The 16,685-nt window shown below is 37.1% G+C and overlaps 1 protein-coding gene across 1 annotated transcript in view; it reads right to left on the reverse strand.

Moving 5' to 3' along the window:
• Nucleotides 1-16,685, reverse strand: part of LOC112468444 (beta-1-syntrophin) — a 214,253-nt gene that overhangs the window by 90,775 nt on the left and 106,793 nt on the right. Inside the window, exon 3 of the mRNA XM_025037627.1 lies at nt 1,236-1,424. Within this exon, the coding sequence (XP_024893395.1) occupies nt 1,236-1,424 (189 nt within the window). The remainder of the gene's footprint in view (nt 1-1,235; nt 1,425-16,685) is intronic.

Consider the following 16,685-nt stretch of genomic DNA (forward strand, 5'->3'; position numbering starts at 1 on the left):
GCTCAGAGAGTAAACGGAGAAGAGAGGAACGGAGAAGCTTTACAGAATTAAGGAGCCATTCGCCTTTCATTAACTCACTACGGGCCCAAGGGGGAGAGATATTCCCTTCGTGCTAACTCATCCCTAGTTTATCACTACCCCGTAGACGACGACGGCGAGGGAGAGGCGGACTGTCTCCGATAGAAGGACCGGACTTTTATCCCCGCCGCGAGGCCATTTACCACCGTCGCTTGGCAAATAGGTAAACGAGATCTTTCCCGATTCTCCTAAACTCTTCAACCGCGATCTAGATTGCGCTACTTCGTTAATCAAGACGATCGAACGCGCAATCCGTTTGCGTTTTCCCCGCCAGTCCCTCCCTCACGTTTATTTTCCTCTCGGAAAACGTTCACGTTTTCCGAGTTTTAGATTAAATTTCAAGTAATCGGCGCGGGCTCTCGCCTTAATCGCTTCAGTATTCCTTTTAGAAAAGAGGACTCTAATAAAGTAATTATAGTTACTCAGTTAACAAACCCTTAATTTATTTACTTCTTTTCGTTGAAAGAAGATTCGTTGATTTTCAACGTTGTTGTTCAAATGCAGTTGAAGGTGTCGCGTTAACAAATTTATCTCAAGTAGATTTTCAAAAGCATTTTAAAATAGAAATCGCAAGATAAAAATATCAAGGTTGTAATGCTTTTTTAATAAGAGCCGATTAAAGAGTTCACAAATCATAAAGCCAATATTTCAGGTATGACAAATTAGACAGTAGTAAAAGTATTGTCATTAATTAGGTCGTGAGTCATTTTTAATCATTCCTATAAATCGCCACTACTTTTACTCAAAATATGTCGTTAATTTAACTAAAACAATGTCAACTTAACTAAACCAATGGAATTAAAATAATACTGTTAAACTGTTATACTGGTTAAAAATAGCAAAATGTTATTTAACTCAAGGTTAGTAGTTTAAATTTTATCCTTTAATATTTAGCAGTGTAGCAATTATCATATAATGGTCTAATTCGAGCAAAGGTCATAAATTCGAACGGATTCGAAATTGATTTTCGCTAAATGAAAGATAGGTTGTGTTCACCACCGTGTGATAATCCTCTTTCGGTTAACATTACAACAAATTGGGAAATACCCCGGGATCTCGCAGATCCAACCGCGCACAACCAGCGCGGGGTTAATCTTTACACGGCAGACGTGAGCTATACTCGAACCACGCATCGACTTTTCGGTGTTAAGACTTACCGGGATCGGAAGAGGGATGCGCTCTGGTGAGTCTGCAGAGTTGTAATGGCAGATAACGAGTATCCGCCCGCGGTGGTGACTTCGGCGGCGGCGGCGTCGCGCTCAGGAAACCGCGCTGAAGTTCCCAGCCCACTTCCTGGATGATCGAAGCCTTCCTGAAGTACGGCGTCACTTCCCGCAGGTACTTCACTGCAACGAGAAAACACGCCGTCAGAGAGAGTGTCTCGCCAACTCTGGATCAGGTGAAAATATAAATGTTTACGTTTTATCTCACAATTCTGTCCTAAGCTCTCACTTGATGTGAGAGCTTCTACATAACAGATCTGTCCATTTTAGTTACGTTTATTAAACTTTTATTTTTTTTCCCCCTCACTCTATAATCTGAGCATTAATATACATATTATAAAAAACACAAGCAAGAGCAATTAGCATTGCATTATAGATTTGATATTTTCGTAGCAATAAACCGCTTCCAGTCATACTTTTAGCTCAACAAATATTTTTTTAAATCAAAATACAACGTGAAAATTTATTATATACACTACAGATAGTTAGTAATTAAAGTTTAATAATGGTTTTAATAATAATTAGTAATCCTAAATTTTATCCTAAACTTTTAAATCAATAAAAAATATTCTTTTCACAAAAAAAACATTTGTCCTTGCATACTTTTCCTGCAGCCGTATGATTTACCGACATTATCGTTAATCAATGGATCTTTTAATTGGCTTTAAAAATTGCAAGTTTTTAGTCTAGAATTAAAGTCCGCACAAAAATCTAGGATGGAAAACGCGATTTTATATCAAAAGCACCAAAAAATTAAAAATATTACTTATTGGGGCACATACACAGCTGTCACCTGACGACAATATTTGCTTAAAACAAAAATTCTACAGTTTATACGTACATAATGTTTATCATTCACCCTTGGGAAAACATGTAGGAATAATATCGTGTAAGTAGAAGTAAGATTCAATGCGTACAAAAAAAGATCCATCTAATAATTATTTTAGTAATGTAAATACGGATGCAGGATGACAAGAAGAGCAGCAACAGTAGTTGCCGGATCTTGCGTAAGATAGCGAGCAATCGAAAAAAGGACAGATGTAATTTCGTTAGACAAAGACAGATATAGAGAAAACAAAATTAGAAAGGTTGACATTATCGACATCGAGGAAGTTCGCCAGTCACTGCAGGATCCCCTTCAGAAAAAAAACAACTGCAGATTCGCGAATGAGTCCATTATCGAAGAGAGGCTCGCGAGTTTTCCGGAAAACAAAAAAAACTTTAAAACGAGAAGAAGCAATTTATTTTTGATGTGCTCTATATTACTCGCTTATGAGCTGAAGCGCTCGCGCGTTTCGAGAGCCTGCGAGAATTCGGCTAGGAAAAGCTAACTTTCTTTCCAAGAGAGACGCGCGGGTCTCTGAAACGAAAGTCGTGTCGCGGAAATCGAGTATCGACCTTTCAAATTGCGGGGGTCTCTCCGCGCCGGTTAGTCGACATCTTGTCGGTCCTATTACGCGAAATTTAATGGAGAACGTCACGTGGGCGACAGCGGCGACGGCGAGACGGGAGTGGAATTCTGATGTATCGTATTCCACGATGATCCAAGATCCAATATGTTTGCCATATATGCGCGCGCGGCAGCCAGCTGTATTTACTCCCTTTCGATCTCTCAAATGACATTTCCCGCAGATCACGCCAATCCCCTTGATTGAATATATCAGCGTTCATCAGCGTTAGCGCTCTCAATGTTAGCGCCGTTGCTCTCTTGCGCTTGACTTCAGTTTTATGGGAATTATACGACGAGAAGATATATCATAGGTCGAATTATTCTACTAGAATATCTTCGCGCGGGAGGAAGAATTAATTGCAATTTTACAGCCAGTTAAAATTGCATTTCCGTTTCTGGTTCATTAATTAGATGAATTATACGGGGCCAATTTCGGCGGGGATATCCCGCTGAATTAATTTCGCGCTGAAAGGGTTAACCGGGGGGAAATGTGGAGGACCGTGTCCACGGCCGAAGATCAAGCTGCCGTGTCCAACTTTTCATGCGCGCACGTACTCGCTGCTGCGACCTAGCGCTGCCATATGCCGACGCGCAACGTATTTCTATTGAATTTATTTCGGTGCTCTGGACGGTGCACGTTGCTGATTGCAGCTACATCGAGCCGGCCAGGCAGGCAGGCCAGGCAGGCAGGCATCGGGACGCCGCCGGACTCGACGCAGAGCGCAACGCTTCGCTTGCCAGTCACGTATTCCTGCATCATTTGCTATGGGTTTCATACCAGCCATAACTCTACGGATATATCCACCCCCCTCTCCCTCCCTCGCCCCTGTTACCCCTTTCTCCACCCCTTCCCACCCCCTCCTACCCCCTGCGTCCCCCCGTTCGGCCTTCGACCGCTTCAAATCCCACGCCATAACTGCTGCGCGTCGAAATTGTGTCCTCTCCCAGGCCTTGCAGCTCTTAATCCGCCGTGCATTCATCGCGCCGAGGAAGTGGCGCATCGGAATTAATCAAGTCTTGCCTGTCATCGTTAATTTGAGCAAAGGCCGCTAATTTTCATTTCGCCAGCGAGCTGTTAATCGCGAGGGTGCGCGCCTTTGACAAAAGAGAATTCACGACCGGAATTGAATGGCATTGTATACTATGCTTGCGAGTCGGCGCGCGAGCGGAGCAGTGTATCGCGGAATGATGTGACGAGAAGATCGGTATAAGCTTTGATTGAGCTTTCACGTATAGGTTTGTTTAACGGTATTGTAACAGCTACTACAGATTCGTCTAGTTGCGTTTAGAATAAACTTGGACATTTCACATTTATATGATTCCTATAAGCATGAAATGGCAACTTGCAAACGTGTTGAATAAAATGTAAATTTACATGTGTAACAAACAAAATAAATCAAGTAAAAGCAAAATAAAATATAGATTCTAAAAACAATGAAAAATCCATACGTATACTAACGTTATTTAAATATATTCATAAATAAATCTGTAAACACAATTAATCTAGTGAATTCTTTAATCTTGGGATTATAAATACCATATTTAAATATGGGATTTCATCGTATTAAACTGTACGTTTGTATAGTTTCTTTATCCAGAATCACTACCTTCCTGATTGTACATCAGTTGCAGAATACCTCGCGTAATCCATTGTTATGATACACATACTAATTGAAAAATAATTAAGTAAAATACATTATGTAAATGAAACATACTTAAAGAGAGACTGGATCGAGTTAATCAAATTCCATTTTTATATATATTCTTCCTCGAGCAATCTTTTGTTGGTTGAATAAGCGGCTCATAGCTTTCAGCTATAAGAAATCGAAGTTCGAACAAAAACCCATTGGTCCGCGAGGATCTATTATTGCGCGGCCTCCATCGGCACATTCTGCTTGCATTTCGTCGTCGAATGCGAGCCGTTACGCTGAATGGCCAGTGCAGCGTTGCGAATCAATCGACCATAATCGCGCCCGTTGAATCGCGTTCTCCCGTTTCCTGCGTCTGGAAAAAGCGTTTCGATGGCGGCCACGCGTACCGCATATCAATAGCCCATCTCGTCCCCCGAAAGCTGGCCCCTGCACCCCAGGAAGGATGCCTATAGCGTCGTCCTTGTTGCGGCCAGATAGGAAACTAATAAACCGGAAGACGGCTATCGTGCGCCCGTACACGGCACAAATCGATCATGGCTCGATCCCAAGGTCGTATTTCGATCTTCATACGTCACGGCCTATTGAAGAAGCGTTAATAGACAATTCAAACATTTGCACTGCATGGCACAATGTGAACCAAAGTTTATCGTTTATCGTTAATCTACTTAATACACATATAATTGTGAATTCTCCAAGTTCCTCATTAAAATAAAGTATATATACATATTTTATTTTAAAGATATAGAAATAAAAGAAATGCGTAATACTTCAAAGCATCCACACGCGTTCAAGAAATATTATTAATCTATCTATATAAAATAGAATGTCTGTATGTATGTATGTATGTATGTTCTTTATGCACTCTTAAACTATTCGACCGAATTTTAAAGAATTGTATATGAATCAGGGGTAGAATTTCCCGGGGAGTGTCATAAAGTGTATAATTTTTGGTTACCAATCTTTTGGAAAACCGGTATCAGAAATTTTTCCAATTTTTAGGGAAATAATTGACCGATAAAAGTATAAAATAGGGATAAAATTTTTTGGGGAGTGTTATAGAGTGTATAGTTTTTCGTTACCGATCTTTTTGGGAACCGGTATCCGAAATTTTTCCAATTTTTTGGGAAATAATTGATCGAATTTTAAAGAATTGTATATGAATCAGGGGTAAAATTTCCCGGGGAGTGTCATAAAATGTATAATTTTTCGTTACCAATCTTTTGGGAAACCGGTATCAGAAATTTTTCCAATTTTTAGGGAAATAATTGACCGATAAAAGTATAAAATAGGGGTAAAATTTTTTGGGGAGTGTTATAGAGTGTATAGTTTTTTGTTACCGATTTTTTTGGGAACCGGTATCCGAAATTTTTTCAATTTTTCGGTAAATAATTGACCGAATGTTTTGTAGGAAATGTTTTCATTCTGACGTAATTCCTGACATAAACATAAAAAGTGTGTCGGGTGGCTGATTTAAAAGCGGCAACTTAACTTTTCCGTTTGAACAACACATTCCAGATGCTTGAGTTTTAAACTTTTATTATGGGATTGATACTTATGGGGTTGGGGGCCGGGAAAAATTTTTAGCCGGTGAATAAGTTCGGCATAACCCTGGGGACCAGCCTTAGGGTATGCGTAAGCATTTTCCTTCTCCAACGAAAAAAAAAAATAGAATCTTAAAATTTGCAAAAGTTCCGTGGAAGAATCAACTAACCGATAAAACAAAATAGAAATAATAAATATCCACAATTAGTAGAAATTATTTTAGTAAAAACATTAATTATTTAATTGATTTTTGCTTGATAAGCTATTGCCTGATAAAAGAATTTTTTTCGTTTGAGAAGGAAAATGTGCGTTCAAGAAATATTATTAATATATATATATATATATAATTTTATATTTTATAATAAAATATTTTATTTGTATAGTTTTATTACTAATTTTATTACAAAGACATTGGTTTTATTGTACTTTTACTTTACTCGCGGTCTTGTTTCGCCGACAAAATCTATATCTCCGTGAACTGAAACCTTGTGGCTCGCCAACAGATAAAAGAGCGAACGATATCGCGAAGAGCGTGTCTAGCTATTCGTCCTGGGACCCATACTCGTTTCGAATTCTCCTGTTGCGATTGGCAACAGGATTCGGATCCTTGCGAACCCTTACGAGGCGAGAATCCATTTCTTTCTCCACGACCGTAAAGCCTTTAGGAATTTCTCTCAAAGGATCCCCCATATAGCGAAACGTTCCCTACGTAGGGCAAATTTTCCGACAGATTTTTGAGTCTCAAATCCTGACAGAACCACCGCAAGCCATCCGAGAAAAAAGACATTAGGCTGAAAGTCTTCGTAATTTGCTTTTCGTTTCCCCTCGCGCGATAAGCAGAGTTTGCGAGAAACGAGTCCCCCTTTAGCTCTGCTTAGCGAAAGCTTTTCCATGTTAATCTTTCGAAGATATAAAATAGAAAAAGGCTTAAAATATCTTATCTTAAAATTTTTATAGTAATATTTAGTATTATATTCTTTATAAATAATTCATATTGTAGGAAATATCGTGTATATCTTAACCTCAGAATATATTTTCGCAATTTCTTAAATTGCAGTTCAACAAATCGCCTCGATTGATAGTCTGTACGATCTCCGTCCTAAATCCAACACCGTCACTTTTCCATAAATCGCATATCTCGGGAACATGATATCCTGTCGATAACGAGGTTGCAGGAAATGCGCGCGACATGAAAGTTGAGAAAAAATGTCGCGCGTGCTATCGGCCGAACGATTGGCAGCAGTATACATTTTGTATAAAATCGAAATTATACGATTCGGTGAGTCATGCAAAAGTAAGCGTATTGGATAAATCAATTCTGCAAAAATATATTTTAATCTGATACATGTATTATAAAATCCGTGCATTATTCGATATATATTCCAATGTAATGTGACAAATATATTCATGAATTTTTGATCTAATAATATAAATCTGATCAAATCATTCACCTATCATTGTTAAATTTTTACTAAAAAATGTCCACTAATTTTCTACAAAATCACACATAAACGTATCAGACATATCAATTTAGAGTAATAATATTAAAAATATCCTGCAATGTTGTTATTATTTCAAATACACGTATATAATGTTATAATATGTAATAAGAGAAAAGATAATTTACAGATATAAGTTCTTATAAGCAAGAATCAAACTGATACACTTAAGTACCATTCATCCGATCTATCGGACTATCAATAGTGAGCGATATTTTGCTTTAACCGGCGTGTGATACTGCCGGTACAAGTATCGGCAATTTGTCACAATCCTTTTCACCTCTTTTCCTTTCTACTTCCTTTTGTACAGCGTGTTACATAGCTCTCTTTCGCACACACGACCCGCTAACACCTAGCATGTCACGCCTTACACTATAATTTATCCAGCATATCGCATAGCACGCATATCCACGATTGGAGAAGCATACAATTTTTGTAATTTTTACTTCGTTTTGTAATTTTTAAATCGCTTTCGTAGATTTCATCTTAATTGCGTTTTTCGCATGTACTCTACAGAGAAGAGAGGGATATTCTTGATTTGAAAATATCTTTAGGTTCAACGTGAAAACCTTGAAATGAGATTACCTTGCGTTAAACGAAGAAAACTTGCTTGAATAAAGTCATTTTATATAATTCAACCCAGAAAAAAAGTTGAAATTCTTAAGAAGATTACAAATTGTTGCATATATACCTATACGAAACAATGACACATTAATTTGAATATACATATAATATAAAGTTTGATTTGGCACTTTTTTTTATTTTTGTGTACATAGTAAAAAAGGGCAAAAAAACTCGCGCCTACATATAAAAATATAAACTATAATAAAATTATAATAAATTCTTTTTATTGTAAAAAATAGTCGAGAAGAAAACAATAATAGCTACTCTACAAATTAGCGATATTCGTGGAACCGCATTTACCTCAGTTGCAGTTCGATATCGATCAAATGAATGAGGTTCTAAAACGCGCGAAATTGCTAAGTGCGGTGTTCCCTGATAAGCTTATATAATCCGTTGAAAAGAGCAATCTATAGCCTAAGGGAGCATTACAGAGAGAAAGATCCAAGAATCCTCAGCTTTGACGAGAGGAAGCCTTGATACATTGTCGCATCTAAAGGATTTTGCGGAGCTTTCTCTTACGGGAATCATACGATTATACTGTAGCAATGGCGAAAAGAGCAGATTTCTTTGGCGGCTTCTCGTAACCACTCGCCCGAGAGCAAAAATCTGATGGGATCAGCTGTTCTCTCCTTCGGTATAGCGTTGCCGGGAGAAGGTTTAATCTGGTAAAGGCGGGTCCGACGAATAATTCACTCAACGATGAGCGATACGAAGGGAAACGAGGGAAAAATGTGCGTATAGGTGAAAAATCGGGCAAATAAAACTCAGACCTGACCTGAGGTCTTTTAACGCAAGAACAGATAACAGAACCATCATATCTCGCTTTAGAATTGTTAACTACTGCGCAATAATTAGTGAATATTACTTTTAGTTTAGTCAAGCACAAAAACAATATTTATAAAGAAATATTTTGATATCACCTTCGAATTAGCTAATAAAAGAAATATCCTCTACACTGTTACATTCATATATAATTGTCAAATTATACTCAATTTGAGTAATTTTTAACCCTTCCTATAAGTCGCCACTGCTCCTAAATTAAAACAATGTTAATTGCCTCATCTATTTCCTTTGAATGTTAATTTAACTAAACCAATGGAGTTAAAGTAATACTGTTTCGTATTAAAATAATAAATTTTGATACACCTGAGAATTAAAAGTAACAAAATGTTATTTTACTCAAGGTATTGGTTTAAATATCATCCTTTAATATTTAACAGTGTACATTCCATCTTTGAAATATTCGAGTAAAAAGAAAGCAACATGCATATCATATCTTCCTCAATTAGAGAAATATGATTCGATATATTTGCTGTATCGGAAAATAATTTCTCTCATGTTTGGATCTATTTAGTTCGGTAGAATTTATGCAAACCCCAATCATCGATATCAAGAGCTATTATACAAATACATACAAATAAACGATATAGAAACACAATTCAGTTCTTAAAAATATTCCGGAAAAGCATCCAAAAGATCTCCTGAATTGCGTGATAAAAACTGCACTGCTTATATTTCAGCGAGTCGATACACACGCTCAATAAAATATCTGGATATTTCCGACATTCACAAGAGGGTGCATTCTTCTTTTTTTTATACGGAAAAATACAGGATAGCATATCTTCGTATTTGATAGGAGAGCTTCTTAATGAAAATTTGCTTATAAACCATTGAGAGAACTTGCCTGTACGCCTGTACACTTCGATATATAATGATTGTAAATAAATATTTGAAATTTAAACATCACTCTATCCAGAAAATAATTTGCACGCAAGCTATTTCGATTAGCACAAAAGCAACTTTTTTATTTTTTTAAATCTATAAAGTATTATATAATGTCTCCAAAACAACTATAAAAATTAGCTATTAAATTAGCTGACTTTGTCTTAAGAAAATATCTTTGCAGCGTATCAAATATCAAATTTTATTAAAAAATTAATTCAACAAAACACAGTTTGCGCTGACTTAAAAAAAAACCCATAAAGCAGAGAAAAGGTTCGTACAATCCTTCAGCCCGACAGCATTTTATACCCGTTATTTCGATGCTTGTTCGCGATCGGAAAAGCGCTTTCGAAAACGATATGATTTACGTCAAAGGATCTTGTCACGACGTACACGAAATGGCACCTTCGCGTGAAAAGGGTATTTTCTCGGCGCACACACACGGCGAGCGGCGCGGCGCGGACGGGTGTAGGAAGGACCGCTACCACCTGTCGATCCCACTGAAACGCCCGAGGGATACCGCCCTCGTGTGTGCGGGCGAGTGATCGACTTTATTCCCTTATTCCCGCAGAGACCCTTCGTGCCAGCCCGGGCGTCACGTTACGCTCGGACGGACGTACGAATCCCGGGTAGGTACGTCGATATCCCGAATTTGATTGTCGATCCTGTTCTGTCAACAACCGGCATTACCCCGTGCGTTCGCATTATTAGATGACGCGCGTGGATATAAAGGCCGCGAAATGGAATATATTCTCGCGTGAGCTGGTCAATCCAAGTGGTGCGAAGGGCCGCTTTGATACGGTACGTGCGAGAGAACCCATCAGAAATTCTACACCCATCACGAGTCGAAATAGTACAATTTATTTGCGTTTCATACTATAACGATAAAAAGTAAAAGTGTTAGAATTTTTAATATGTTTAAATTATACGAGAATTAAAATCAAAGGCAGCATTGTACTCTTATCTTATGTATTTACATGTTTAATTAATGCGTGAAATTTGGTGTAATTTTGATCTTTTTGTGGAACACAAAAAATATATAAGTAAACCGTGAATTGTTTATTAGTCTTATCATTTAAAATTGCGCTGACAGTTATGTAGCGGGGATCAATCGACCTTTCAAGACGCTCTAAAAATAAAGTAAAACGAGAAACCGGATGTCGATTTCCGCGCGTGTTTCCCGCCGACAGAAGATATTTTTAATATCCGGCAAATCCGTATTTCCTTATTCTGTGTGAAAGTTGATGTATAACGTAACCCGAAAAAGTGTTATTTGCTAAAAAATATGTTCTTCCGACTTATTAGAATTTGAATTTAGCAAGACGTTAATTTCTTAATAATTTTCTCGCAAATCGTATATTTTCTAAAAAATTTTAAATAGTATCTATCACAAATGAAATATCTTTCAGTCGCCTTTTTACTGTAATATTTTTACACGTAGTATTATAAGATAAACTGATTTATATAAAGAAAAATACGTTTCTATTATTTTAAGAAAATGAAAGAAAATACTCTTTCGTCGCTGTCAGGAAAATCCCATCGGTTTAATAAATTATTAGTTAAAAATCCAGGATTCTGTGAGAATTGCTCCTAATAAGTCTTAAAACACCGAGAAAGAATGTCGCTATTTTTAATAATGTTGAAGAAAGTATAAGTATATGTGTAACGTTTTACGTAAGCTATCTTGTATATCTTTTTTACAATTCCACCAAAATACAATATAATTATAAACGCCTTTCAGAGCGAAATCACGTTTATCAGCCATGCAAACTCTCTAAATCTCATTTGCGCCACTAATATATTAGAGTAATTGCAATAGTCACTCCAAAAAAGAAAATTGTCACTATAATTTGAGTAAATTCGGGCACTCATAAAGTATAATAAAAGTGAATTTTTCACTCAAATTTTTAGAGCGGCTACTCAATCAAAGTGATATACGATCTCACTCTAAAACTGTAGTGAATCACAATTCTCACTAAAGATCGACTGATAAATGCTATAATAAATGATAAATACTCTAAATAAATGACTGATAAATGATAAATAATAAATATTCTAATAGAATAAAATTTTCCATTCAAAATTGTAGAGTGACACTGATCTACTGCACTCGAAAAGAGTGCCCTCTCACTCAAAATGGAGTGAGATTTCACTCCAACTTATAGAGCGCAATTTTACTTTCTTCATAGAGTGGCGAATCGCTCGAAGTGCACAAGTTCAATTTTCACTTTTCGTTAAACTTGCATTTTACTCGTTTTGAGTGATATTTCACTCTCTGACTTTTATATAGAGAAAACGCAAAATATTTTCAGTTTACAAACAAGGATGATTTTTATTCACGGAACCATGAGACTTTTCTCCGTTCGCGGAGTATATTGTAAGATCTCTCGCAAACCAAGATTCCTGTCTTTGCATCTTTGGGCCATCGTCACCAGTGGCTGATGTTTTCAAACTGCATTTCTCTTCCCCCTTCTCTCTCTCTTTTTCTTCTTTTCGCATCTTTGCCACCTTTTCTAGCGACTTTTTTTTTCTCTCATGGTGCTGAGCTTTTCAGTCCAGAAATTGTGCCGGTTCTAAAAACTTTCCTCGCCATGACGGGACAACGCCGAAAATGGGCAAAACGAATGGAAGAGATAAGATAGTGCTGAAATATTTAGTACAGCGAGACTATGTAAAAATTTTCGTGGTCGTCGTCTTTTTTCCACCTTTCAATAGTTTCTTTCTCGATACTACCTTGTCGGTTTAATTTTTATTTCCCCTTTTACATCGTATATTTTTATAAAGCCGTCCTTGCTCTCATTAAAATCAATGGAAAGAGAGCGAGGGGAGGAGAGAAAAAAAAAGAGAAAAGAGATTCCAATTATAAACTTACCGCAAACTTTAATATACATAAAACAATTTGCAGTCTGTACATAAACTTTATCATATAATGATACAATGTCCAAAAAACATTTATTTATCCCTAAAGAGCAAATTACAAAGACCCGCGATAATAAAATTAATAAAATTCTATTAAAGTGTTTTTATTCATAAATTTTAAAGAGCAACGTAATTTCTTCTGAATACATTTTTTTTCCAGAAAAAGCCACACTAACAACATTGCCACTTCCATTCGCTATATACCATTCGCATGTTTACCTATCTCTTTGTGCCACGTCTTTTATGCTGTAAATGTCTTTTACGCCCGACGTGATTTATTTAAGAAAGGACGCCGACGACTAGCGCGCCACTCGAAATGTTTATATTTCCTTGCGTATTCAATAAGCTCAGCTTTCTTCCTTTCTTACGCGAGCGGCAGCATCGTCCGCTGCAGCCCCTTCGTATTTCCTTCTTCATTTAACATTAAAAAAATACAAGTTTTGCATGTATGACGCGCGCGTTGATCCCTTCTTTCTGTAATTTAATTCTGTGGATAGTGAAATTTAGTTTAAATACAAAAATTTTGTGTCCATTATTGCAAAGATTAAAGAGATTTATACCGTTATTTTCTGATTTTTTAAAGTTTGGTAAATTATACGAGAATCACAGATTCTAAGATACAAAGATCATGTTCAAATATTTAAAAAATAAAAAATTTAACTCTTGAAAAAAAGCACGCAATTTATTACTCAAGTCGGTCGTGTCGAAAATGCTGGAAAATTTATCTAAAATTAAAGAAAATCATTCATATGTATATATCTAATATTATATAAATATATGTATCTCTTCACACACAAGTTCAAAAGGCAAAGTTGACGGTAATAAAATTAACAGGCAGTCAGCTAGTCAGCCTCGCTTTGCGTCAACCTTCTTTCATTTTCATCCCTTCGCGTTTGCTCGCGTTCTTTCACAGTCTACATCACTCACAAGCACCCCTCTACTTAGAGAGAGCGAACGCGCGCCACCCTCGCTTTGACTTTCATAGTGTTGCACAGTACTTAATGATCACTGTATAAGGAACGACAGGGTGAAAGGAGACAGAGGGACGATTAAAGTCTGGAATATCGTAAGCTGAACATTAACCAGAGGCAATGTGTAGGAAAAGAAGTAGGTGCAAGGGTAGAAAACAGAAAAGAGTGAGAAAGAGAGAGGGGGGAAGGGAAATGACGACTGAAGACATAGAAGAGAGGTTGGGGATAGTAAAATATGGGCCAGACCACGCTGGATGCTAATAATAATAATAAAGGCGAAATAAGAGAAAATGGGACTCGAGAGAAATTCACGGGCTTGTAATAAATTCAGGATGAAACAGCCGTTCCATTTGTGGCTAAGAACTCTAAGAAGAGGAATGAAGGAAAATAAAGAAATGTGGCCGCGAAAGGACAAAGCGGAATTTAACATACAGGTACATTTGCATATCGCCGGATATATGCATGTGCAATGCGCGCGCGTATGCGAGTTTGAATATGTTACCCTGTTAAATATGTTAAATATGTTACACTGTTCAAAGTGATTACTAATTTTCTTAATTTAACAAAAATTCCGTTATTGAACAGTTTATGCAAATTACATTTCGCGTATGAATATTAATGGCGCCAATCAAAAAAACAATTGCATTTTTAGGTATCCTCAATTCATAGTCATCACTCTCCAATGCTGCTTCATCAATAACATAGTACCTAATAATACAAAAAGTGTTATATGATTCTAATTTTTTTTAATATTACAATTCCTTTTATAAATTCCATTCAGTCATTATGACTATTAATTAAAAGTTCACAGCTACATTCCTCTCAATTAAATTAACATCGCACAATTTATCAATTATTTTTCAATATTACTCTTTTCATCCTTTAAATCTATCACTCTGTCAAAAATGTCAAATTGTCATACTGCATTTCTGACTTTAATTAATCGCGAATGAGCGAAAATGCGCTATCGAAATATTACGCGATCGGATACCTTGTTTATCAAATATCGCCAAAGCATTACGAAATTATTAAAATTGTCGTTTAATTAAGAAAAATCGATGATAACAATAAAAAAATATATCTCATCTCTGATATCTCACAAAAACGCCAAAGACAGCGTTCGAGAAAGTCTCAAAATGCGTGACCGTTGACATAAATGTCCGAGCTGGAAGGAAAAGGCGGATGAAGCGCGGAAAATTGGGAATCGCTCTGCCATAACCATACGCGGATAATAGCGCGTGGACGAAGCAGCGAAGCGCGCGCGAAGAGCACGTGTGCGAGAGCGAGACTTTTCGCCGTGGAAGGCGCTTGCATTTCGCGGCGGAATTTATAGGAGCGATGCGTATACGGGAAATCGCTCGAGTGCTCCTCCGCGATGGATTCCCTTTCCGCGTCACTACGTTGCTATAGAGAGATACGTGGAAGGTACTTTTGTTCTTGCGCAGCACCTGCCGCGGAGAGATGCTCGCACTGCGCCGCGTTATCCCCGGGATTCAAGAGGCTTTAGCTCCTCCGAGTCGGCCCGAGTCTTTACATTCTTGAATAGCTGCATAAATAATGGAATATGGACCGTTTATTTTTAGGAACGTTGGACACACGGTTCTGCAAATTATCTTCGCAAATAAATTTATCGTTACATTTTTTTTATGACGTAAATACTTTAGACAGGGAGAGATTAAAAAAGCTATCAAGATTAAACAAGCTGTCGATTAAAAAATTATATATTTTATACAAATCCTATCTCTCTCTCTCTCTCTCTCTCTCTCTCTCTCTCTCTTTCCTCTTCTTTTCCTATATCTTTCTCCTACCCCTTCACGCCAGAAGACGAATTTTTCATAATTTAATATCAAATTTTGTTAGGTTAAGTTATCATTTTTCTAAGTTACTCAGGTACAAAAATAGTAACATTTACAGTCTACAAAATAGAAAAATAGTAACACTATAAATTGCACACTTTAAACATCACATACCGCATATTACAATACTTTGATATCACGAAAACATCTCTCTAGTTGAAATAGTTATGTAAATTAATTAAATAGTACAGATTCTACCAACTCACCGTTTGTAGTGGCTATAATTTGGGAGAAAATCGATGCGCATTCGTCTTTATCATTAACGCGGACCGGCGCGCGACCACGAAATGCCTGGCACGCTTTAGCATCAATTGACTCTAAAACACGCCGCGCAAATTTCTTCTTGCCAATTTAATTAAATTAAATTGCTTTTATCGCGACCGCAGCATCACAACGAGACGCGGCGTCTGCCCCGCAAAATAAATCAGGGCAGATTGACCCTTTGATGGCGTCGTTCAGTATATGTAATCAAGCTCGATGACGGCAGGATATCAGCGGACTATTACAGACAAATTTACATCCCGATTTAATTTCAAAAGTATTTCTGCCGTTACAAATATCGCGTCGAGCGTAAAAAAGTCTTCATTTCCAGTTTAATCAAATTGTCTCAGAGCTAGGAAGAAAAAAAAAGGATAATTCCGTCTTATATCCGTATAAATCCGTGCAGATAAATGTTATATGTTCGTATGCATATGCAATATCCTTTGTATTTAAAAGCGTCATTATAAAGGGAAACAATATCGCCCGCGCGGTGCAATGCATTCGGAAAATACAGTACAGCCGATAAACCGTAAAATTTCGATCGTCGCAACAGCGATGGCAGACGTGATAAAGAGGGCGTACAGGCAGAAACAATGGCAGCGATTTGTAATCTCGTCCCCTGGCGGCGGCACAAAATTATGAATTATGAATTATAAATTAGTGAACGACGCACAAGAGCGATTGTGGCAAGATATAAATTGCCCGATAATTATTCGGTCCACGATCCGACATTTGTTTTAGAGTTTTCCATGGATGAGGAAATACGTTTCTATTATAATGTACCGTAAATGTCCAATGAAAAATGGTCGTTTAAAATTACTTTTTTTAATTACAGAGAGAGAGAGAGATTATTACAGGCAAAAAATTAAATATTAAATAATCTTATAA

Source organism: Temnothorax curvispinosus, unplaced genomic scaffold (genome assembly GCF_003070985.1).
Source record: "Temnothorax curvispinosus isolate PA1 unplaced genomic scaffold, ASM307098v1 QBEX01018473.1, whole genome shotgun sequence".
Taxonomy (NCBI): domain Eukaryota; kingdom Metazoa; phylum Arthropoda; class Insecta; order Hymenoptera; family Formicidae; genus Temnothorax; species Temnothorax curvispinosus.